Raw genomic sequence first — 26,574 nt, 5'->3', positions numbered from 1 at the left:
ATGTTCATTGCAGCTCTATTTACAATAGCCTGGAGATGGAAACAACCTAAGTGCCCGTCGTCGGATGAATGGATAAAGAAGATGTGGCACATATATACAATGGAATATTACTCAGCCATAAAAAGAAACGAAATTGAGCTATTTGTAATGAGGTGGATAGACCTAGAGTCTGTCATACAGAGTGAAGTAAGTCAGAAAGAGAAAGACAAATACCGTATGCTAACACATATATATGGAATCTAAGAAAAAAAAAAGGTCATGAAGAACCTAGGGGTAAGATGGGAATAAAGACACAGACCTACTAGAGAATGGACTTGAGGGTATGGGGAGGGGGAAGGGTAAGCTGTGACAAAGTGAGAGAGTGGCATGGACATATATACACTACCAAACGTAAGGTAGATAGCTAGTGGGAAGCAGCGGCATAGCACAGGGAGATCAGCTCCCGTGCTTTGAGACTGCCTGGAGGGGTGGGATAGGGAGGGTGGGAGGGAGGGAGATGCAAGAGGGAAGAGATATGAGAACATATGTATATGTATAACTGATTCACTTTGTTGTAAAGCAGAAACTAACACACCATTGTAAATCAATTATACTCCAATAAAGATGTTAAAAAAAAAATCCAAGATATTGTCTCGAAATGCCAGAGATTTGCTGGAATGCCACTGGCTTAAGGACATCTATTCCCATATTGAAATAAAGAGCCTGCTGTAATCCTGCCGTGACTTCTGAAGGCCAGAGCGTTTCATCTCCAAGTTTTGATCCCCTCTCTTGTATTTTGACCTATGTCAGGATCGGACTCAGGCTTATTTCTCCCTTCTTTCAGAATTTTGCACAACAGTATCTGAAACTGTGGGACACTTTTCATGTTGAAGTCAAGTTTTTATGTATAGGTTGCATTACATATATACGATCTGTAAAGAACTGGCAAAAGTTAAACTTGTAACTTGATGCATATTACTGTACCCAGTCATTTTAGAAGGCTTTGTTTGGGAGAGAGAATTTCCTGCCTTGTGTTAACATTTTATTATTTTATATCAAGCTCTTTCTGGGTAACGGTTCAATCAAAATTAAGTTATGATTTCATTTTTTTTATTTTTACAGTGTTTAACCAGTTCAAATTCTGTTGCTTTATCTCTTTGAAAAATTGAAGTTAGGATGCAATTAAAACTCCCTAACACCTAATTTAAATGGCTTGAATTTATCTACAACTGCAGCTCTACCTTATTGATAACACTTGTTACTCTTTTTATAACATAGAACAATCTACTTTGAGAAGTGAAGAATGGAATCCTTGGGAAGAAGATGAAAAAAATGAGCAAAAACACAGACTGCAGATATTAAATAAGTCCACAAAAGAGAAAAAAGACTTCCATGTACAAATCTGGGGCAAAGCTGCCATTGGTAAGTTAATGTTTAAAGCTAAGACATGTAAAAAGCACTTTGTTAATATATTTACAGTTTATTTCATCATTTGTTAAGACATCCTGATGCATTTTTTCACTTTTTCTCAATATTCCATTTCTCTTTTCTGTTAGACAACATCTGTGTAAATGCACACACACAAACATGCACACATATATTCTGTTGTTGGTCTTTAGCAGAGCACAGCTTTATTTGTCAATACAAAGAGTGGGTTGTGTATGCATAATTATACTGAAATGCCTATGTCAACTGAATTTTCATGGAATTATGTGTTTATTGGACACTTGATGCACAAGTATAAGATGTGACCCCTGCCCTTAATGGCCAAACAAGTTTGGGAAACATTGAACTGAACAAAGTTAAACAAGGTTCTTTATTGCAGGGCTTTGTCAGAGCCTTTAATATGCCAGTGTTCATTGTGAATGTCTAAGAAGGGGATATAGTATGTAGTTGATTAAACTTTTTTGCCCACAAAAGCATTTTTGCTCTGAGTATCATGAGAGTGTAGTGTTCTAAGTTATATGATATGCTCAATTAGAGAATGGGGGACCCTCAATGACAGGAGAGTCAGAAAGAATTTAGTGAGTTAGAAGGGGCTTTCTTTGACCATAAAACATTAGTTAGATTTATGTACAGTAAGGGATATGGATAGAAGGTACCAGGTGAAAGGAAAGTAAACAGAATAGTAGTGCCTGGCCCATGATGTTTCATAAAATCATAGACACTTGCATACATACATATATACATCCTTGAAAATTACTACTGACCTCTGAAGTTCTAGTACCCAGACCCAGGCATCCAATCATCAAGTTCTAGCAACTTTTTTCTCTATAAAATCTCTAATATTAATTTCTTCCTTTAACTTTCCACTTCCCCATTCTAGTTTTTAATTATATTGACTTCTTAACGAGTTTCATGTTTCCAGACTTTTCTTATTTCAATCCAGTAGGCATAAAGTGTCCAGATGAGCTTTATCAAGCACTGCATTCATTCATCGGCCTATTCTCTAGGCAAAGTCATAGGATACCAGTTATAGAAATTCCCATTCCAAAAGGGAGAAAATGGAAGGAAAATGGAGTCGCAGGTTTAAGCAATTTTGATATCCAGCCAGGCAAACTCCATTAGGTTTCAATGCCTGGGAGTACTCTGTGGCTCAGAGCTTTACTTCTGGACTTTCAGCTCCATGCTTGGGAAGTCATCCTTCCATTTTCAGGAAGGTTAGCATGTGTTTGCAGCTCAGTAGTTTCATCATCCTGTTCCTGCTGTTAGGATTTTGGGAGTCACATAAGCTTGTTTCATTTCAAGCTGCCTCTGTCCCTTTTAGTCCAAGCTGGCAGTGTTTCTGCTAATATAACATTCTCAAGAACCTTGTGGGTCTCCCATTTATGTCACAAAGATTTGCTTTTTTAGACAAGAGTTCCTCCACAGATCTTACCTGGATAATCCCATCTCTATTTCTAGCTTCTGCTGAGATGGCTAAGGAGATCCATAAATTAACACCTAATATTTTCAAAAAACCCTCTTTGTGATTGAGTATTCTGACCAGGCATTAGCAAAAGGATGTCACCTACATCCTTAGCCTTCTCTCCAGAGCATGCTTTCTTGACAGTGACTCTCCTAATTTTTCACCTCTTTGCAATCTGAATAGGCTAAGAATTTCCGAAATCATCAAGTCATTGTCCCTTTTTGCTTACCAGTTTTTTCCTCAGTCTCTCTTTTCAACTCATATTTTACTGTAATCAGCAAGATGAAACCAGGCCACAACTTCAACACTTTACTTAGAAATCTCTTCAGCTAACTATCCTAGTTTATCGTTTACAAGTTCTGCTTTGCATATAACCGCAGGACACGATTCAGCTAAACTTTCTGCTGCTGTATAAAAAAGATCCCCTTTTCTCCAGTCTCTAATGACATGTTCCTCATTTCCTTCTGAGCCCCTACCAAGAGCAATTTTAATGCTTTTACCAACAGTCAGTTTATGGTGATTTCGGTATTCTCTACGATGATACAGGTTTTTTTCAACTGTTCTCCTCACTTTCTTCTGAGTTCTCAGAACTGAGTCACTAACATCCATATTTCTACCTACAGTCGTTCAAGGCAATCTAATCTAGGTGTTTTTAAATCATGCTTCTCAAAATTCTTCCAGCCTTTCCCCATTACCCAATTCCAAAGGCACTTCCGGATTTTTAAGTGTTTGTTACAGCAGCACCCCATTTCCAGGTACCATAATCTATTGCTACATAATCTATAGGTTCCTTTAGCTGCCATAACCAATTACCAAAAATTTAGTGGTTTAAAACAACACATTTTTTTAATTGGTCTGTGAGTGACATATAACATTATATAAATATGTTTCAGGTGTACTACATATGATTTGATATATTGTATGTATTGTGAAAGGATCAACATAGTAAGTCTAGTGAACATCGATCACCTCACATAGTTACAATTTTTTTTCTTGTGATGAGAACTTTTAAGATCTACTTTCTTAGCAACTCTCAAATATGCAGTACAGTATTATTAACTGCGGTCACCATAAGTTTATTAGCTTACGTTTCTGAAGGCAGAAATCTAAAATGTGTCCACAGGGCTATATTCCCTTTGGAGGCTCTAGAGGAGCATCTGCTTCCTTGCCTTTTACAGTTTCTAGTGACTGCTTGCATTCCTTGACTCATGGCCCCACCTCACTCTGACTTCTGCTTCCTCCTCACATCTCTGTCCCTCATTTTCAGTCTCCTGCCTCCCTTTCCTGAGGACCCTTGTGATTACTTAGGACCCACCCAGGTAATCCAGCATAATCTCTCCACCTCAGCATCCTTATCTTAATCACATTTAGAAGGTCTCTTTTGCTTTGTAAAGTTAACATTCATAGGTGCTAGAGATTTCATCTTTGGACCTCTTGGGTTGGAGGAAAGCATTACTCAGCCTACCATATTTGGAAAGCTTTATCTGATTAGCCAAGTCTTTAAACATGGGTTTTGTGTGTGTCTTTTAGTATCACGGTGTAACGAGAATGGAACAAAACACATCTCTCAATGTAACTTTTTAGTTACATTTACGTAATTGGGCTCCCTGATTACCTCCTCATCTCCAGATTACCTCATTGTATGACTACACAGAGTTCTGAGACCTCTACTCTCAGAGCTTTCATTCAGGTGAAATCATGATAAAACGTAGGGGCCAGCCTAAGGAGAAAAGACATAGTGGCATTTGTTTGCAGAGGGCATCATGCAGTGAAGGATGTGTGTTCAGGTGGGGAGGAGGTAATATCTCCTTGACATATTGAATGTATATGTACATACATGAGCTTCTCTGGTTCTGTTTGGCGCAAGATGGTGATCCCCCCCCCTTCTGTTATAATATAGAAACAGTCCTAATCATACAGTAACTTACACTGTAATATAACACATTTCAGGATAAGATAGGTAGTAAAGATCCAGTGATGATTAGGGGTTTCTCAAATATAGAGTAAGAGAGTTTTTTGTCTTTAATATAACCCACATTTTACACTGACAACCTCTGAGTTTAGTCTCTCATACATTAGCTGCCATATTGATGATTTTGAGCCCAAAGAGGAATAGAATCTGGTTTCCTAATCAAATGATATGAAAGAGCAGAACATAAATTCATCTCACACACTAGAGTACACCAGAAGGTAAATGCTTTTCATTTTTTGTTTTTTTAATTACCAGGTTTGTATCTCTGGGAGCATATTTTTGAAGGTTTACTTGAGCCCACTGATGTGACTGCTCAGCGGAGAGAAGGAAGTTTAGTTGTTGGAAGAACACATTACAGGTATTAATTGTGCAACATTAACCTTTGATATGTTGCTGTACAATTTTTTATGTAAATACTAGAAGAAAAATCAGAGGAAAATATATCAATATTTATAGAAAATATTTTCACTTCAACTTGTGAAGGATGGAGAGATAAATCTCATGTATGTATATTTGTAGTTAAAGCTTACCTTAAACATTTTCTTATAAAATTGGATGTTATAAAATACGGGTTTTTGGGAATCATGTGTCTATTTCATTTTAATGAAAACATTTCTGATTATATGGAAAAGTTCATGCTCTAAATTTTGTAACATTTGGTTGTTGATAAACATGTAACATTCTGTATGCTGGAATAATATGAAAACTTAAAGTATTTTTATTTTTCTCCTTCATGTAATAGATTCACATATTTTTATATATTCACGTGGTAGCAAAGCTACTGCTATTAGTTTTAAAATTTTTTTCAAAACATTTCATATATGAGTTCAATTATGATTTGATAGTATAGATTACCATTTCACTGCAATATTCAGAAATCTTTTTTTAATTCAATAAAACCAATGTATTATTGACATTTTTGCGCTCTTATTTTTATAAAACTTTTTATCTGTGATTGCATATTTTCTGAAGATTTTTAAATAGAATTAAGATCATTTTATTTAGAAATATTATGACAATGAAAGAATGCTATTTTCTATTAGATTTTGCTTGCTTATTGAAATAAAAACCAAAAATAATTATTTTATAATGCTTATTTCATTTAACAGTTATATTATTAAGGGAAAAAAATGTGAACCAAAGATTATGGTTTCCTTTAGATTTCCATTTATTTCTCACAGAAATCAAGAGGAAGAGCTATAGTTAATATCAGTTTCATTTGAATTTTCGCTGCTCTTTTAATTCATTTACTGTATACACACTTGGAAAGCAGTTTCATTGCATGTATCTTTTCAAAGTAATCATTCTTGAAAAGTAAACAGGCTTTTAAATCATCATTGGTAATGATTATTTTTCCTTTTATCTCCAGGCTTCTATTGATCTAATCCCATTGAAGAGTTTATACATAATCCTAAACATAAAATAGTTGGATTTGGGTGTTTGAAAGTAAATGTGTATTATGCATATAAATGTAACATTTTGCTGTTTTAAAAGTAAACATGTGTTATGAGTATTAGTCTATTAGGTCTACCTACAATATATATTAGCATTTTCAAAAGAATTATTTGAAATTCATAGAGAAGTTAATATACAGTGTTACTACAGCAAAGGTTTTGAGCAAATGGCATTAACTCCCAAAAGAAAAACTAACTTCCTGTTTCCTTCTGAAATTTTTACCTGAGATTTTATATTATGATTAAATAACAATGCTACTTCCTTTTAGAATTTAAGAGAACTGTATATTCAAGGAAGTTCACTATTGTAGCAGATTTTTTTAAGCAGCTTATTAAAGTTTTAGGCTTATGGAAAGTAGCATACATAATTTATCCAAAATTAATAAACTTCTATGAAATTGCAAGTTTTGAGTTGAATCAGGCTACATGGGTACTAACTTAAATGTTTCAACACATTCCTTTTTTTTTTAAGTTATTTATTTTATTTATTTATTTTTGGCTGCATTGGATCTTTGTTGCTGTGCGCCGGCTTTTTGTAGTTGTGGCAAGTGGGGGCTACTCTTCATTGCGGTGTGTGGGCTTCTCATTGCAGTGGCTTCTCTTGATGCGGAGCATGGGCTCTAGGCTCATGGGCTTCAGTAGTTGTGGCTCACGGGCTCCAGAGCACAGGCTCAGTAGTTGTGGTGCACGGGCTTAGTTGCTCCGTAGCATGTGGGATCTTCCCAGACCAGGGCTCAAACGTGTCCCCTGCATTGGCAAGCGGGTTCTTAACCACTGCGCCACCAGGGAGGTCCCAAGACATTCATTTTTATTTGACCAAAAGTGAATTGGCAGTAATCGGTCATCTTGAAGATATAGAAAGAGTTTCTAAATACTATCAAAATCCTTTAAATAAGCATAAATACATTCTATTTAAATAAACCTTTAAGTTTACAAAGAGCTTATATCATTTAACATTAATTTCACAGCACTTCCGAAGCAGAAAATAGAAAGGGTATCCTCAGTGTTCCAGGGTTGATCAGGCTCCTGAATGCTGATTCTTATCTATTCATAGGCCCAAATAATGTAATGCAGAATATCAAGTAAATAACTCAGAATGGAAATAGAACTATCGGTCAGTCCACATGTTTGTATTGGCCTGACCAGCACATTCTTTCCATATAGGCAGACTACAAGTGATACCTAAATATTTGAGAGTTGTTTGATTAAATATGGAATCAAAATGTGGGCTGTAACTATATATAGCACTTCCAAATCTGTGTGTGTCAGAAGGGAAGAAATGAATGACTCCATGTTCACCACTGAGTCACTACCATACATAGTCCATGCTCAGGATGTGAATAGATGAATACATGCAGGGCAGACTGAACTTGTGAGGCAGCCTGGTGAAGTCCAGTCACCTGTGGGCAGTGTAGCAATGTGACTGAGTTGTTAAGGGCACAGACTCTGAAGCCAGAATATCTCAGTTCCAATTCCAGCTTTACCTCTTATTAGTGTCTGACCCTGGCAAGTTTCTTAACCTCTCAGTGCCTGGATTTCCTTGAGTTTAAAATAATTATAATATAATATAATATATATATATATATATATATATATATAAAATTATAATAATTTAAAATAATTATTAAGGTAAATATTAGTTTCTATTTCACAGGTTTGTTTTGAAGATTAAACGCATTAATAGATATACAGTGCTTAGACCAGTATCTGGCACATGGTAATCACTAATAGAAGTCTTGTTATTAGTTTTATTATTTTTACTATTACTTAAATAGGTACTGCAACATCTCCCTGCCTTTCAGTTCTCCATTTTTCTGTGTTTCCATTATTGTCTATTATCTCTCCATTCACATACCTCCCAGTAAACACCTTTTTGATACATGTTTTATGTTAATGTGTTCAATTAGGTTATAAGCTAGCATGGCACCCATTCCGTCTCTTGAAGGAGCTTTGCCTGTCTCTGCTCATATCTGTCATATGTTCATTTATAGTTTAATTTCAAAGGGCAACTTTATGTTTAATTTCTTAGGAGGAGTCTTCTGCTTATCATGACCTTTGATTATCCCCAAAAGACTGCCTTCAGAATTCTGTAATGTGCATGTGCAGGCATTATCATAAGATATATAAATGTCTACCCATTTGATAAAACAAAAGTTAGATGCTGAATTACTTAATTTGTTGTTATCGAAATTCAATTATACTTTTTTTTAATAAGTGTATTTATTTATTTTTGGCTGCATTGGGTGTTTTGTCGCTGCACGCAGACTTTCTCTAGTTGCGGCGACTGGGGGCTTCTCTTCATTGTGGTGTGCGGGCTTCTCATTGCGGTGGCTTCTCTCATTGCGGAGCATGGGCTCTAGGTACGCGGGCTTCAGTAGTTGTGGCACGCAGGCTCTGGAGCGCAGGCTCAGTAGTTGTGGCTCATGGGCTCTAGAGCGCAGGCTCAGTAGTTGTGGTGCACGGGCTTAATTGCTCCGCGGCCTGTGGGATCTTCCCCCACCAGGGCATGAACCTGTGTCCCCTGCATTGGCGGGTGGATTCTTAACCACTGCACCACCAGGGAAGTCCTAAATTCAATTATATTTTCAATGAGCATCTGCTCCTTATGAAAAAGTTGAACTTTTCTCTGAAGATCATGATAAAATGTGTCTGATTCCTATTTTTAGAATTTCCAGATATTACTATTATAAGAATTTAGTGAGCTCACTCCTCATTACAGTGAGTGAAAGCTTTTATAGATAATATTGATGGCTACACTATGTTTCAGTCATATAGTGGACCATAGATCAATACAGATCTCAAATAAAATTTTCATTGGTAAAGAAAGACAATATAGTTAATTTTTCATAATGCCCATTCTCCCACTCCAGCCAAGCTAGTATGAGGGTGGGAGTGTTCCATCATAAACACTGAATTCAGAAGGCGTGGAGTCATGTGATGCTGGCCACAAAAGTAGGGTGAATTGCAACAGCTATTCAAAAGTAAGGGCCATTCATGGGTTCGGTATACCTATTTTCTAAAACTATTTATTAACCAAAAATGATGTAGAATTCGATGGCTGAGAGCTGTATGGATGGTTTAGCTTGTGCGCTTATTCTTTATCAAGGCATTTGCCAGACTCTTAGCTGGCAATTATTAATCTTATCTGTAACTCACTTAATGTAATAGCATATAGCGTTTGTTCAGTAGCACTCACTGAATTTAGAAAAAATGAAACAATAATTATATTGGATTCTAAAAAAATATATTTTGCTCACGTTCAGCTTAGAACTCAATATTCAAATGATTTCTCTGGACTTTGTAAGTATTGAAAGTACTTATTGGGAAGAAAGTTTTCTTCCAAACCTAGCAGAAAAATAATAAATATTGAAAATTAGAAGTTCTGACTATTAAATATATGCTAAGAAATCTAGAAGAGCAAGTCACTGTTTTAAAATTCTGTGTATGAGCTCCTTAAAAATGTTCATTTTTCAGCTAATGGATATTTGTGACTGATGGATGATGAATAACTTTAGGAAACTAAAATACATCTTTTATCATGCATAAATATACTATAATATCTCATACATATGCCCTAATTTATGTAATAAATGTATAGCTAGAAATTTATTAATAAATTGAATTTTTGTAACTTGATTCATATTTTAAATGCAGTAGGGGAACTTAAATAAATCGGTAGAGCAGATAACTCCCTTAAAGAGAATTACGGCTTAACTCATTCAACGTTTACTGAGTGCCTGCTAGTTAGTTCCTACTAGGCTCTGAGGATTTCAAAGTGAATAAAATACTTTTCCCTAGCCTCAGGGAGTTCACACAGTAGTGGCTGAGATAAACACATAAATAATTTTCATACCTTATACAAAGCATAATGGTAAGGACGTGCATACTCCTTAGTTGTTAGGGAAATATAGAGGGAAGGCCACTAATATGAGTAGAGTTGGGGATATGGGGCCTATCAAGAAAGACTTCCTAGAGGAGGTGATAGCTGAGCTAAGTCTTAAAAGATTAGTAGGATTTAGGAAGGCAGTGAGAGGAGTGATTATATTCCCAGCAGAGGCAACATCAGGGCCTAAGAATTGATAAACAGCTTGGGTTGTGCATAGAATTGCAAACCATTCAGAATCCCTAGAGCATGAAGATGGGGGAGGGTAGCTCATATTGGGAGTGGAGGGCAAGAGCCAGATCATCATGGGCCTTGTATTTGCCACATTAAAACTCTTGGACTTTATTCTTGTTCAGTGAAAAGCAGTTGAAGATGATTAAGCTAGATAGTGGTATTGTCATGTATGTTTTTTGTGTAGATGTCTCTAGTAGCCATGTGGAAAAATGATTTGAAGGAGACAGCTGAATGCAGGCAGACCAGGACATTGCATTAGGAAACTATAAGTATCCAGCAGAGATATAAATAAGGGATGAAATTGGGAAGTGGTATTCCAGCAGAGCCAGGAATTTTAGAAATTTGGGGACAAAACTATCAGAAATTAAGGATTATTAGATGAGAGCAAGAGTTGAATGTGATAGTTCCCTGGTGTCTAGCTTGCATGACTGGATAGCTAGTATGCGTTCAAGATAGAAAATACAGAAAGAATAAAAGCAGATTTTTCTACTCTTCTCTAGGCCACTACCCAACACCTGCCTAACCCCCTCTTTCTCAGCAGACAACCCTGCCTCTGTTTCCTCAAGATATCCACAATTATCTCCCTTAACTAGCTGCTCCTCTAACATTTACCTACATGATCTCTATGTGATCCCTCACCTAACCTTCTCTCTTTCCTCAGCTCTCAGACAATGAGGTGATCTCCCTCACCTGTGTTCAGTATTAACTCCCTCCACCTGTGCATCCCTTCTGCATATCCCAAGACCTTGCTCCATCCGTTACTTCCTTGCTCTCCTTTGTCTCCCACCTTTCACTCATTATTGTGTTCTCACCTTCTCATCCACACTTTCAGAAGAGTTGCCTACACTTACTGTCCCCACTTACTTCTTTTTTGTAATTTATTTTATTCAAGTATAGTTGATTTACAACGTTGTGTTAATTTCTGCTGTACAGCAAAGTGATTCAGTTATACATATATATACATTCTTTTTCATGTTCTTTTTCATTATCGTTTATCACAGGATGTTGAATATAGTTCCCTGTGCTATACAGTAGAACCTTGTTGTTTATCCATTCTATATATAATACTTTGCATCTGCTAATCCCAAACTCCCAATCCAACCCTCCCATACTCCCCATGCCCCTTGGCAACCACAAGTCTGTTCTCTATGTCTGTGAATCTGTTTTGTAGATAAGTTCATTCGTGTCATATTTTAGATTCCACATATAAGTGATATCATATGGTTTTTGCCTTTTTCCTTCCGACTTCATTTAGTATGAAAACCTCTAGGTCCATCCATGTTGCTTCAAATGGCATTATTTCATTATTTCTTATGGCTGAATAATATTCATTGTGTATGTGTACCACATCTTCTTTATCCATTCATCTGTCAGTGGACATTTAGGTTGTTTCCATGTCTTGGCTATTGTGAATAGTGCTGCTATGAACATAGGGGTTTATGTATCTTTTTGAATTAGAGTTTTATCTGTATATATGCCCAGCAGTGGGATTGCTGGATCGTATGGTAACTCTATTTGTAGTTTTTTGAGGAACCTCCAAACTGTTTTCCATAGTGGCTGCACCACTTTACATTCCCACCAACAGTGTAGGAGGGTTCCCTTTCTTGCACACCCTCCCCAGCATTTGTTAATTGTAGACTTTTTAATCATGGCCATTCTGACTGGTATGAGGTGGTACCTCATTGTAGTTTTGATTTGCATTTCTCCCCACTTACTTCTTACTGTCCCCTTCTCATTCACTTCTTAACCCACTGCAGTCTGACTAACACACCTCCCAACACACACACAGCTATCTGAATCTTATGGGATTTTTTTTTTACCCCTAAAGTTTCTTTACCTAAATCTGTGCTTCCCAAACTGTATACTAAGGCACCCTGGGGCACCACAAATATTTGTAGGAATCACAATTATACTTTGTATCTGTCAAACACCATGCAAACTAGTTTGAGGTAGTTCACAATTTCAACATTAGATCACCCTACATCCATTTCAGAGATGTCATACATTTGTGGAGCTGGATTTCCTATGGTTGCTGTGATCAAATCCAAGTACTGTGCAAAAATCAAAGTGGAACAGGCAGCGACCGTGGCAGTGTCCTCTCTGATTCCAAGGTTTGAGAAGTTGTGTAGTGCTCAACGGGTGCACACATCCCATTATTAAGTATGTGTGGTTAGTTAAGAATGAAATAGAAATATTATTTTTTCCTTCAGTGTATGTGTATTATTTTTAAAGTGGCTTCTAAGCTCTTAGGACATAAATACTAAGTTATTTGGATCTAACAACTTAAAAAACTGAACCATTACTCATTTCTTATGGCTTGAAAAAATTACTAAAACACTGAAAGTCTTGGGAACCAATAAAATTTGGGAACCTCCGATCTATACCTTAGCTCCACAGCATTGACCCCAGGGCTTTCACTATTACTTGAACATGGCCTTGAGGTCTAGAAAACCAAATTAGTCAGAGCATAAGAGCTGACATGCCTGCTTTCTGGAATGTGAGAGCATTCTACAAAAAGAGAGCTGTGGAGATTCCAAGATGGGTCAGATGTGCCCTGAATGAATCATGCTTTTGTTAATTTGTGTGGATCAATAAAATTAGAACTATTCCCACCTATAATTTTAAAGGAGAGAAAAAGTGTTCATGTACTACCAATAATAAGTATTTTAAACCTGTCATAATTATCATCATTCTCTTTAAAGTGCTTCCTAACCCCTCAGATTCTGCCCATTCTCTTAAATTACTAAATGATTGCTGAATTATTTGGCATCTTCCTGTCCAAAGCAGACTCAGAATGCAGTTCTGATCCGTGTAGCTTATTATCACTGTAGAATAATGTCATAGAATTCATACAGACAAAATACATATTTATATTTTATGTTTTAACTAATATCTACTAATTTGAGTACTTGTTAACCATAGTGTCATGGGAATGACTCAAGCTCTGAAGTTAGATCTTTGTTTTTGTTTTGTTTTGTTTTTGCTGAAGTTAGATCTTGATTCAAAACTTGATGCTGCCATCACAGGTTGTGCAACTTAAGCCTGATTTCCCAAATGCAAAATGGGAGACTAATCTCTGCAGAGTTGTTGTGGAGGTTAAAGGATAACCTGTGCAGAGTGCCTATGTATCATGTATATAAAAGGCATTTAATAATGTTAGTTTTTATCCCCAACAATAAGCAAAAGAAGCAGGATTTCAGCATATCTGTACTAAATATTAAAAGATTCTAGCAAGTTACAAAGAAATGTCTGAGCAGCTTGCAAAGAATCTAGGACCGTTGTAACTAAGTTTACGATAGGTTAAATGGTATTTTTTGTATTTAATACATATTCGTGTAAAATATTTCAATGGTATTGGTTGTTCGAAGCAGCGCATAATATGAAATGTGAGTTATGACATGTATCTATTCCTTTTATGATATTTTTTAAATACCTTAAAGAATAGAGAGTAATACAATAGATTCCCATTTACCCACCACCTAGAACTAACAAATTCTGGCTGTCTGTCATATTTGCTTCAGATATTTAACTTTCCTCGTAAAAGAATTAGATATTTCCAGTAAAGGCAATAAATGCTTTCTTTGTATTGTTCCTCAGGCCCTTTCCTCTTCCTTCCTCCTAAGAGACAACCACTAACTATCATGAGTTTGTTATATATATCTTCCCATTCAAATTTTTATATTTATACTTTTATTAGATATATAAGGTAAATATTTTTTCCTGTGGGTACTTTCAAATTTGCATATAATTAATCTGTCTACAACCAAAGTTTCCCATTAATCTACATCTATGTCCCATCATCCAGAGTTGTTCAAAAAATCATGTGTTATAGAAACTATTTCTAGAAAGAATATGGATTAAGTTTCATTATATACTTTATATAAAATGATTTAAAACTTCTGATACCAAATACTTCTGTTCTCTTTTTGTTTGTCTCTTGTTTTTGTTTTGTTTTTAACAGCTTCATCACTGGTCCAGCTGTGGTCCCAGGGTACTTCTCTGTTGATGAGAATAATGTGGTACTCATTCTAAATGGAAGAGAAAAAGCAAAGGTCTTTTATGCCACCCAGTGGTTACTTTATGCACAAAATTTAGTGCAAACTCAAAAACTCCAGCATCTTGCTGTTGTTTTGCTTGGAAATGAACATTGTAATAATGAGTGGATAAACCAGTTTCTCAAAAGAAATGGAGGCTCTGTGGAACTACTTTTCATAATATATGACAGCCCCTGGATTAATAACATGGATGTTTTTCAGTGGCCTTTAGGAGTAGCAACGTAAGTACCAAATATTATCTACACGTTTTTAGACTCTAAGACCTGAATTTCTGTATCAGCAAGATTGTGTTTTAAATTTGTAATAAATGTAGTTCTTCTGAGCTCATTGAGGCTGTGTACCTTTTCTATGGGCAAAAATATGGTTTGGTCTCATGCTTTGGTAATAATAATGATGTTTTTAGAGTATTTTAGACTTTTATGAGGAGAGCAGATGAGTTACATTTTTGTATTTTAGAACCCCAAGTCATAGGATAAATTTTCAAGTTTATCACTAGTACCTTAAAGAAATGTTTAGCAGTGGATGGCAGACAGACGGACCTTCTTAAAACAATTATAGAATCTATATATATAACTATACCTATATAACTATATTGATATAGAGTTTTCTTAAATCCTTACTTTATTTCTTCTTTTTTTTGGGAGGGGGGGGCATGCCACATGGCATGCGGGATCTTAGTTCCCTGACCAGGAATCGAACCCATGCCCCCTGCAGTGGAAGCATGGAGTCTTAACCACTGGACCACCAGCAAACTCCCCTTAAATCCTTACTTTAGATCCAATATTAAATGAAGAGCACACTGACCCTGGGGTTTGGGAGGATTATAATATACTCAGGTCTGCGACTAAGACTGATAGAATTTGCACAAATCTGTTGTGTAAAAAGAAATGGTAATTAAATAGTATGTAATATATGTAAAGTCTTTCTATAGAACTGGAAACTTATTTTGTATCATTCTGTTAATAGAGAGCCTTTGACTAACAGTAAGTTGACTTTAAGTTGCCACTAGTACATAAACTTCCTGATGGCAGGGATTTTTGTCTCTTTTGTTCACTTCTTTATCTGTAGAGCCTAAAACAGTGCCTACAGAGTAAGCATTCAATAAATATTTGTTGAATGGATGAATTATGAAATAGCTCAGTAATATGATACTGTATTTGAATCAGATGTTCATTATGCATTATTTTATCACTGGTTACAAAATGTGACCTTAGACTGCTGCCCAGTTGGCTACACAAATATCACCAGGGAAGCACATTAATAAGACATATTCCCTGGCCTTCCACAACAGAATTCTGACTCAGCAGGCTTAGGGTAGGGCAGACAAAAAGGTTTGTTAGGTATAGCCAAGTTTAAGGTGCTCTGAAAAATCTATCCCTTGTATAGAGCCCATATTTGTAAAATGTTTTGAAACAAAAGAATTACTTCTTCACAGTAACTCTGGTAATGTTGGACAAAGCCAGTATCTTTCCTATAGATAAGTGGTTCTCAACCAGGTGCAATTTCACCCCACCCCCACCGCCACCCCCAGGAGATATTTGGCAATGTCTGGAGATATATTTGGTTGTTACAAGTGGAGAGAGGAGGTTGTACTGGCATCTGGTGGATAGAGGCCAGGGCTGCTGCTAAATATCTTACAATGTAGAGGACAGTCCTCCACAATGGAGAATTATCTGGCCCAAATGGCAGTAATGCCGAAATCGAGAAAACCTGTTATAGACAAACTGTTACGTTCAGCTTTCTCTTATGTGAAGGTTGTAGTTCAGGCACATAATTTGATGCCTGGAATTACCAAATGCCCATTAGAAAGAATGGGCCAGTTGCAACAGGCCTCTCCTGTGTGGGATGTAAGGTTTTTTTTTTTTTATCTACTTGATAAGCCTTTGGAGTTGGAGTTCTTTGCTATAGCAGTATGTATTCTGTAATCTTTCCATCACCTGCCTAAAACATTAATTAAATCATGATTATTATGAATGTAGAAGATTCTTTGTACCTTTAAGGTCTTAAATTCAACCTGTCTTATAACTTCAGGTAAGTAATGGAAGTTGAAGAATATAAAAACCAAAGCACTTTAGGCACATAGTCTGTATAGCAATTTTGTAAAAGATGTCAAAGTGAGAATTTTTTTTAAGTCAGTAGATTTAGGAACTTTTCCAAAGTAAGCATGGAAAATTATAATTTGCGGTTTAGAAAATCATATTTTAAATCTCTTTTCTCTACATCATCATACTACCTAAGATGTTGGATTATGGAAATTTTGCTAGCCCTCTTGTCATATATTATTAACTCACATGTACTTATTTTTATAGATACAGGAATTTTCCTGTGGTGGAGGCGAATTGGTCAATGCTGCATAATGAAAGGCCATACTTGTGTAATTTCGTAGGAACCATTTATGAAAATTCATCCAGACAAGCACTAATGAACATTTTGAAACAAGATGGGAATGATAAGCTTTGCTGGGTTTCAGCAAGAGAACAGTAAGTTCTATGTCTACTTGATTCATCCATTTTGTCTCCAATCTGAGAGTTGCTTTGTGTGACAGCACAGGTTTTCACAGACATTTTTAACTCCATTAATACCAGTCTTTCTCCAGAAGATGCATGAGTAATTAAAGTTGTGAAGAAACTATGTTACATGCATTAAAAATAGAGAGACTCTCCTGTAGTCCATCTTGAAGGGGAATGCTGGTAACTGTCATATGCAAATGTCAATTGTTCAGGTTTCCTCAATAATATTTGTTAGTCAGATTTGAACACAGGAGATTGTAAATGACAGTAATGGTCTTAGGTTCATCTCTGAGATGTTCGGCAAACCAGTTCAGTGTTCCAAGACTGGCATGCCATACTCCTCACACCTTCAGGAACCTGACACCACCCTGAGGACAGAGGCCATGTACTATTCTTCTTTGACTCCCCAGATGTAACATAGGACCCTTGAATAAAGTAGGCCAGGATAAGTGGGGAGTGGATGGGTGGATGGATGGATGGATTTAACTGTGTTAACTTTCTTACATCTTTTACATGGTAATCATGAAACAAGTGTTCATGGACTGAAGGAAGAAATTTGGGGATCATTCATTTTATTTTTAGATAAACAAATGGAGTTTCATGTGTAAAGCAGAGTCATCAGAGAAGTAATGCCTAAAAAAATGTCCTTTTAGATCTAGAAATACATTAATTGGAGCAGATACTCTCTTTTAGAAAGCCTGACTCTACTACAACCAAGAATACTCTACCCAGCAAGACTCTCATTCAAATTTGATGGAGTGATCAAAAGCTTTACAGACAAACAGAAGCTAAAAAAGTACAGCACCAGCCTTACAACACATGTTAACTTCTCTAAGTGAAAAAAAGAAAATGCCACAACTAGAAAGAAGAAGATTACAAAATGAAAGAAGTAAAGGCAAACATACAGTGAAAGTAGGAAATCACCACACACAAAGCTGGTAGGGAGGTTAAAATACAAAAGTAGTAAAATCATCCATATCCACGATAAGCAGTTAAGGCAGCAGTCCCCAGCCTTTTTGGCACAAGGCACCAGTTTCGTGGAAGACAGTTTTTCTACAGATTTGGGGTGGTGGGGGTGTTGATGGTTTGGGGATGATTCAAGCGCATTCATTACATTTACTGTGTGTACTTTATTTCTGTTATTATTACATTATAATATATAATGAAATAATTATACAACTCACCATAATACAGAATCAGTGGGAGCCCTGAGCTTGTTTTCCTGCAACTAGATGGTCCCATCTGGGGGTGACGGGAGACAGTGACACCCGAGGTGTGTTGCTTATGTCCAGTCTACTCCATAAGATGCAGCTTGTCACTTACCACTCACTGATAGGGTTTTTTTTTTTTAATTAATTTACTTATTTGGTTGTGCCAGGTCTTAGTTGCAGCACATGGGCTACTTAGTTGAGGCAGTCGGGCTCCTTAGTTGCGGCTCCAGGACTCCTTAGTTGCGGCACACAGTCTCCTTAGTTGTGGCACGTGAACTTTTAGTTGCAGCATGCATGTGGCGTCTGGTTCCCTGACCAGGGTTTGAACCCAGGCCCCCTGCATTGGGAGCATGGAGTCTTATCCACTGTGCCACCAGGGAAGTCCCACTGATAGGGTTTTGATATGAGTCTGCAAGCAGTTGATTTATTATGGTCTCTGTACAGTCAAACCTCTCTGCTAATGATAATCTGTATTTGCAGCCACTCCCCAGCACTAGCATTGCTGCCTCAGCTCCACCTCAGATCATTAGGCATTAGATTCTCATAAGGAGTGCGCAACCTAGATCCCTCACATGCGCAGTTCACAGTAGGGTTCACCCTCCTACGAGAATCTAATGCTGCCACTGATCTGACAGGAGGTGGAGCTCAGGTGGTAATGTGAGCAGTGGGGAGGGCTGTAAATACAGATGAAGCTTTGTTCACTCGCCCGCCGCTCACCTCCTGCTGTGCAGCCCAGTTCCTAACAGGCCACGGACCACTACCAGTCTGTGTCCCGGGGGTTGGGACCCCTGAGTTAAGGGACACACAAAACAATGAGATGTAAAATATGATATCAAAAACAGTAATTGGGAGGGTTTCCCTGGTGGTCCAGTGGTTAAGAATGCACCTTTCAATGCAGGAGACATGGGTTTGATCCCTGGTTGGGGAACTAAGATCCTACATGCCGTGGGGCAACTAAGCCCACACGCCACAGCTATTGAGCTCACGTGCCTCAACGACAGAGCCCGTGTACAGCAAACTACAGAGTCCATGTATTCTGGAGCCTACGTGCCACAACTAGAGAGAGAAAATCCACACACCACAACTAGAGAGAAGCCCGCGCGCCACAATGAAGAGACTGTGTGCTGTAACAAAATATTCCCACATGCCTCAACAGAGATCCCATGTGCCACAACTAAGACCCAACACAGCCAAAAATAAAGAAAATAAATAAAGAAAATAAATAAATATTTTTAAAGTGAAGAATAAAAACCATATAATAATCTCGATAGAAAAAACTTTGGATGAAGTTCAGCATCCATTTATGATAAAAGCTCTCCAGAAAGTGGGCATAGAGGGAGCATACCTCAACATAATAAAGGCCATATATGAAAAATCCACAGCTAACATAATACTTAATGGTGAAAAGGTGAAAGCATTTCCTCTGAGATCAGGAACAAGACAAGATGCCCACTCTCACTGCTTTTATTCAACATAGTTTTGTAGGTCCTAGCCACAGCAATCAGAGAAGAAAAAGAAACAAAAAGAATCCAAATTGGAAAGGAAGAAGTAAAACTGTCACGTTTGCAGATGGCATGATACTATACATAGAAAATCCTAAAGATGCCACCAGAAAACTATTAGAGATCATCAATGAATTCAGTAGAGTAGCAGGATTCAAAATTAATATACAGAAGTTGGTTGCATTTCTGTACACTAACAATGAACTATGCGAAAGAGAAATTAAGGAAACAATCTCATATACTGTCTCATCAAAAAGAATAAAATACCTAGGAATAAACCTACCTAGGGAGGTAAAAGATCTATACTCAGAAAGCTATAAGACACTGATGAAATAAATTGAAGATAACACAAACAGATGGAAAGATATACCTTGTTCTTGGATTGAAAAAATTAATATTGTTAAAATGACCATACTATCCAATGCAATCTACAGATTCAGTGCAATCCCTATCAAAATGTCAATGGCATTCTTCACAGATTAGAACAAATCATTTTAAAATTTGTATGGAAACACAAAAGAATCCAAATAGCCAAAACAATCTTGAGAAAGAGGAACAGAGCTGGAGGAATCACGCTCCCTAACTTCAGACTATACTACAAAGCTACAGTCATCAAATCAGTGTGGTACCAGCATAGAAACAGACACATAGATCAATGGAACAGACTAGAGAGCACAGGAATAAACCCACACGCTTATTGTCAATTTAGCTATGAAGAAAGGAGGAAAGAATATACAATGGAGGAAAGACATTCTTTTCAATAAGTGGTGCTGGGAAAATTGGACAGCTACACGTAAAAGAATGAAATTAGAACACTGGCTAACACCATAAAAAAAATAAGCTCAAAATGGATTAAAGACCTAAATATAAGACCAGATACTATAAAATTCCTAGAAGAAAACATAGGCAAAATACTCTTTGACATAAATCACAGCAATATTGTTTTGGATCTGTCTCCTAAAGCAAAGGAAGCAAAAGCAAAAATAAACAAATGGGACCTAATTAAACCTAAAAGCTTTTGCGCAGTAAAGGAAACCATCAACAGAACGAAAAAACAACCCACTCGATGGGAGAAGATATTTGCAAATGATATGACTGATAAGGCGTTGATATCCAACATATATAAACAGCTCATCCAACTCAACATCAAGAAAGCAAACAACCTGATTAAATAATGGGCAGAAGAACTGAAAAGACATTTCTCCAAAGGGAAAATGCAGATGGCCAACACACACATGAAAAGATGCTCAACACTGGTAATCATCAGGGAAATGCAAAGCAGAACCACAGTGAGATATCACCTCATACCTGTCAGAATGGCTATCATCAAAAAGAACACAAATAACAAATATTGGCAAAGATGTGGAGACAAGGGCACTGTTGGTAGGAATGTAAATTGGTGCAGCCACTGTTTAAGACAGTATGGAGATTTCTTAAAAAACTAAAGATAGAACCACCACATGACACAACAGTTCCACTCCTGGGTATATAAAAAAACAAAAAAACTGGAAAAAAACCAAAAACACTAACTTGAAAAGATACCAATACATGCACCCCAATGTTCATAGCAGCATTATTTACAACTGCCAAAATATGGAAGCAAACTAAGCATCCATCAACAGATGAATGGATAAAGAAGATGTGGTATATATATACAATGGAATACTAATCAGCCATAAAAAAGAATGAAATTTTGCCATTTTCAGCAACATGGATGGACTTGGAGGGTGTTATGCTAAGTGAAATAAGTCAGACAGAGAAAGACAAATACTGTTTAATATCACTTAATGTGGAATCTTAAAAATACAACAAACTAGTGAATAAGACAAAAAAGAAGCAGACTCACAGATACAGAGAACAAGCTAGTGGTTACCAGTGAGGAGAGGGAAGCAGGAGAGGCAATTTAGAGGTAGAGGGGGAAGAAGGGTTATTTTGTGATTATATGAAATTATGTGTGTGAAACTTTTGAAAATTGTAAAGCATTATACAATTTAAGAAATGTTTCATTCAAAGAAAAGGGGTTGGAAATTGTAAAAAATCAACCAATCAATCAGGCATAGAAATACAAAAAGAAAAAAAGAAATCCTGACTCTATTGCTAGTGTAATCATATCCATTCAGTATTGCTAGCATAATCATATATATATATATATATTTTTTTTTTTTTACATCTTTATTGGAGTATAATTGCTTTACAATGGTGTGCCAGTTTCTGCTTCACAGTAAAGTGAATCGGTTATACATATGCATATGTTCCCATATCTCTTTCCTCTTGCGTCTCCCTCCTCCCCACCTTCCCTATCCCACCCCTCTAGGTGGTCACAAAGCACCAAGCTGATCTCCCTGTGCTATGCCGCTGCTTCCCACTAGCTATCCATTCCACGCTTGGTAGTGTATATACGTCCATGCCACCCTCCCGCCCTGTCACAGCTTACCCCTCCCCACCCCATATCCCCAAGTCCATTCCCCAGCAGGTCCATGTCATATGTATATATTTTTAACATCTTTTTTGGAGTATAATTGCTGTACACTGTTTTGTTAGTTTCTGCTGTATAACAAAGTGAGTCAGCTATACGTATACATATATCCCCATATCCCCTCCCTCTTGCATCTCCCTCCCACCCTCCCTATTCCACCCTTCTAGGTGGTCACAAAGCACTGAGCTGATCTCCCTGTGCTATGTGGCTGCTTCCCACTAGCTATCTGTTTTACATTTGGTAGTGTATATATGTCCGTGCCACTCTCTCACTTCGTCCCAGCTTACCCATCCCCCTCCCTGTGTCCTCAAGTCCATTCTCTATGTCTGCATCTTTTTTCCTGTCCTGCCCCTAGGTTCTTCAGAACTTTTTTTTTTTTTAGATTCCATATATATGTGTTAGCATACGGTATTTGATTTTCTCTTTCTGACATACTTCACTCTGTATGACAGACTCTAGGTCCATCCACGTCACTACAAATAACTCAATTTTGTTTCTTTTTATGGCTAATATTCCATTGTATATATGTGCCACATCTTCTTTATCCATTCATCTGTTGATGGACACTTAGGTTGCTTCCATGTCCTGGCTATTGTAAATAGAGCTGCAATGAACATTGTGGTACATGACTCTTGTTGAATTATGCTTCTCTCAGGGTATATGCCCAGTAGTGGGATTGCTGGGTCATATGGTAGTTCTATTTTTAGTTTTTTTAAGGAACCTCCATACTGTTCTCCATAGTGGCTGTATCAATTTACATTCCCACCAACAGTGCAGGAGGGTTCCCTTTTCTCCACACCCTCTCCAGCATTTATTGTTGGTACATTTTTTGATGATGGCCATTCTGCCTGGTGTGAGGTGATACCTCATTGTAGTTTTGATTTACATTTCTCTAATGGCTAGTGTAATCATATTATATCCATTCAGTCAACAAATATTTATCACGCAACTGCTATATGCCAAAAACTATTTTAGCCATAAAGGGATACAGCAGTGAGCAAAACAGTCGAAAGGGCCCATGCCCTCTTAGAACTTAAATGCTTATTGGAGGAGACAAACCAATAAAATATATTGTGTCATATATATGTAGTGTCAGGCGATGATAAATACCATGTAAAAACATGGAGCAGAGGAGGGGGATGTAGAGAGGACTTGGGGTCAGGAGCGGAGCATTTGATATTTTAGAATAGCCAAGGAAAGTGCTAGTCAGAAGTTTGCATTTCAGCACAGGACTGGAGAAGGCAGGGGGGTGAGCCTCATGTCTGTTTGGGAGCAGAGTTGCCCAGGCAGAGGGAAGAGCAAATATAAAGGCCGAAGGTGGAAGCATGCTTACCATGTGTGAGGCACAAGGGGCAGTGTGCCTAGAATGGAACGAGTGAGGGCAAAATAACAAAGCTTACTGTGGGAACAGAATTATTCTTGAAATCCCTCTCCTACCATTGAGCCAGGAGGTGGAGTAGGTGTCCTCCTTGCTGCTTCCAGACCACTCTCCCTTTTCCCTCCCTAAAACCTCCAGTTTTGAATCTCATACCAGCAGACAAAACTATCCATTTTTCTTTCTCGTTGAAATCATAAGGGGAAGGGATAAATTGGGAGATTGGGATTGACATATAAACACTACTATATATAAAGTAGATGACTAATAAGAACCTATTTATAGCACAGGGAACTCTACTCAATATTCTGTAATGACCTACATGGGAAAAGAATCTTAAAAAAAGAGTGGAGGTATATATATGTGTAACTGATTCACTTTGCTGTACACCTGAAACTAACACAACATTGTAAATCAGCTATACTCCAATATAAAATTAATTTTTTAAAAGCTCCTAAAAGAAAAGAGAAATCATATACTGACCCTTGGGTTTAGTTTATCCCCTTAATTCTTTGAAGAGTCTAGTTCCTGGCCTACTCTCAGTCTCTCCGACATTTTTTCCAGCCTCACTCTTAGTGATTCCCAAATCCACGTAGATGGTCTTTTCATCACGTTGGTCTTGCAGTTCCTTTACTTCCTCTCCCCCAGCGATCTGGGTCTCTACTCGACCTCAGCCATTCACTGTCATGGTCATTTCCTGGACCTCATGATTACACATACTGCATGATCTCAAATTCCAGCATCTCTCTCTCTGTAAACATCATTTTCTATCATTCCAGCTCATTCCCTGTAATAATCTGACTTCAGCAATTTAGCTGGGACTTACAGTTCATTGTTCCTAATACCTTTTCATTGTCCTTCACCCACCTCATCTTTACTTTATTCTTTACCCACTTAAATTTCATAATCAATCATGACCACATATACATTCAGCTCCCTAGTTCCTTAATCTAGCAAACCCTAACTCTGGTTAAATCCAGCTCTCTTACCTGCTCCATACCTTCACCCATGCAGCCAAACACACTTGGAGAAAGGTGCCAATTGATCTCACTTTAAATATATGACCTTGGGCTTCCCTGGTGGCGCAGTGGTTAAGAATCCACCTGCCAACGCAGGGGACACAGGTTTGAGCCCTGGTCCGGGAAGATCCCACATGCCGCGGAGCAACTAAACCCGTGCACCACAACTACTGAGCCTGCGCTCTAGAGCCCACGAGCCACAACCACTGAGACCGTGTGCCACAACTACTGAAGCCTGCGTGCCTAGAGCCCATGCTCCACAACAAGAGAAGCCACCCAGTGAGAAGCCTGTGTACCGCAACAAAGAGTAGCCCTTGCTCATCGCAACTAGAGAAGAGCCCACGCACAGCAGCAAAGACCCAAGACAGCCAAAAATAAAAATAAATAAATTTATTTATATATATATATATATATATATATATATATATATGACCCTGACCCTTGAGTGTCCAGCAGTCATCCGTCTCCCTTGTCCATGTATTCTTCCTCTCTCCTGGAAGATTGTTTCATACCTTCTTTCTTCCCAACTGCTCTTACCTTATGACCCTATTGCTTATTTCACTGAGAAAATAGGAACAGTCAGGAGGGAACGTCTAGTTTTCTAACTAGCCTCTCAGCTCCTACCCTTGCCCCATACAAGCTATTCTCAACACAACAGCCAGATAGATTCTGATAAAACATAGATGAAGTCAGTTCCCCCTCTGATCAAAACTCTGTGTGATGGGTGCCCTGACTTCATCTTCTACACCTCTCCCCTTCAGTTACCCTGCGTTAGCCACCCTGGCTTCCTTGCTGTCCCTTGAGCGTGCCTGGCACATGCCATGTCATGGCCTTTATGCTTGCTCTGTGCTCTCTTCTTCCCCCAGATATCTGTGTGGTTTGCTCCCTCTCCTCTGGCTCCCCGCTCAGATGCCCATGAAGTGAGACACTCCCTGATCACCTGTTTACAGTTGCAATACCATCCTACCAAAAACTCCCTCCTCGCTTCTCTGCTTTATTTTTCCACACAACACTTAACACCTTCTAAATAATTCACTGGCTTGACCTGGTTACTATCTGTCTCCACCACTAGAACTGTGATAATAAGCTCCATAAGGGCAGGAATTTGGATGGAGGGTGAGGTAGAGAAAGAAGACGAGCACTCACAAAATTTTGGCTGATACAATTTCATTCAGAAATTGTATGGCCACTAGATTTTTTAAAATGTGTAGCTGTAAACTTCTCAAATTCTTAAATATTTTCAAGAAATCTATTTGGGCAAGATTTTATTCATCTGTTCTGCCTGCCATCTCTATAATGTGTTTACCATTTCTTGTAACCAACATTAAAAGATAAAATATTTTCTTCCACAAAAGATATGCTTAGTAAAGTGAAAACTTCAGATTTTCTTCTGATTTTCTAGGTGGCAGCCTCAAGAAACAAATGAAAGCCTTAAGAATTATCAAGATGCTCTGCGTCAGAGTGATCTCACGTTGTGCCCAGCAGGAGTAAACACGGAGTGTTACAGAATATATGAGGCTTGCTCCTATGGCTCCGTTCCCGTGGTAGAAGACGTAATGACAGCCGGCAGCTGTGGAAATTCATCTGTTTACCATAATGCTCCTCTGCAGTTACTCAAGTCCATGAATGCTCCCTTTATCTTTATTAAGAACTGGAAGGAACTTCCTGCTATTTTAGAAAAAGAGAAAACTATAATTTTACAAGAAAAGATTCAAAGAAGAAAAAGGTTACTTCACTGGTATCAAAACTTCAAAGCAGAGCTAAAAATGAGATTTATTAATATTGTGGAAAGTTCATTTCTAAAGAACAATAAAGGTTAACTGTAGTTCATCTTTTTGAGCTAAGATCTGATTTTTTAAATCATTTCTAATACTGGGTATGTGTGTGTGCGCTTGTGTATTTATTAATGTTCTTTAAGTTACCCCCAGACCCTAGATTATGTCTGTAGTATTGACCAAGTACAGCCTTATTGGGTCACTCCTGAAAATAAAATGTT

At 37.6% G+C, this 26,574-nt stretch overlaps 1 protein-coding gene across 1 annotated transcript in view; it reads left to right on the top strand.

Annotated features, from left to right (window-relative positions):
* RXYLT1 (ribitol xylosyltransferase 1) overlaps positions 1-26,408 on the top strand; it is a 27,364-nt gene extending 956 nt beyond the window's left edge. Inside the window, exons 2-6 of the mRNA XM_007450183.1 lie at positions 1,258-1,401; positions 5,115-5,217; positions 14,392-14,706; positions 16,795-16,965; positions 25,981-26,408. Of these exons, the coding sequence (XP_007450245.1) occupies positions 1,258-1,401; positions 5,115-5,217; positions 14,392-14,706; positions 16,795-16,965; positions 25,981-26,398 (1,151 nt within the window). The 3' untranslated portion in view covers positions 26,399-26,408. The remainder of the gene's footprint in view (positions 1-1,257; positions 1,402-5,114; positions 5,218-14,391; positions 14,707-16,794; positions 16,966-25,980) is intronic.
* Positions 26,409-26,574: the final 166 nt, after the last annotated feature.

The sequence above is a fragment of the Lipotes vexillifer genome, unplaced genomic scaffold, assembly GCF_000442215.2.
Source record: "Lipotes vexillifer unplaced genomic scaffold, Lipotes_vexillifer_v1.1 scaffold837, whole genome shotgun sequence".
Taxonomy (NCBI): Eukaryota; Metazoa; Chordata; class Mammalia; order Artiodactyla; family Lipotidae; genus Lipotes; species Lipotes vexillifer.
The sequence above is the reverse complement of the archived record's forward strand: the minus strand, read 5'-3'. Positions and strand labels throughout refer to the sequence as shown.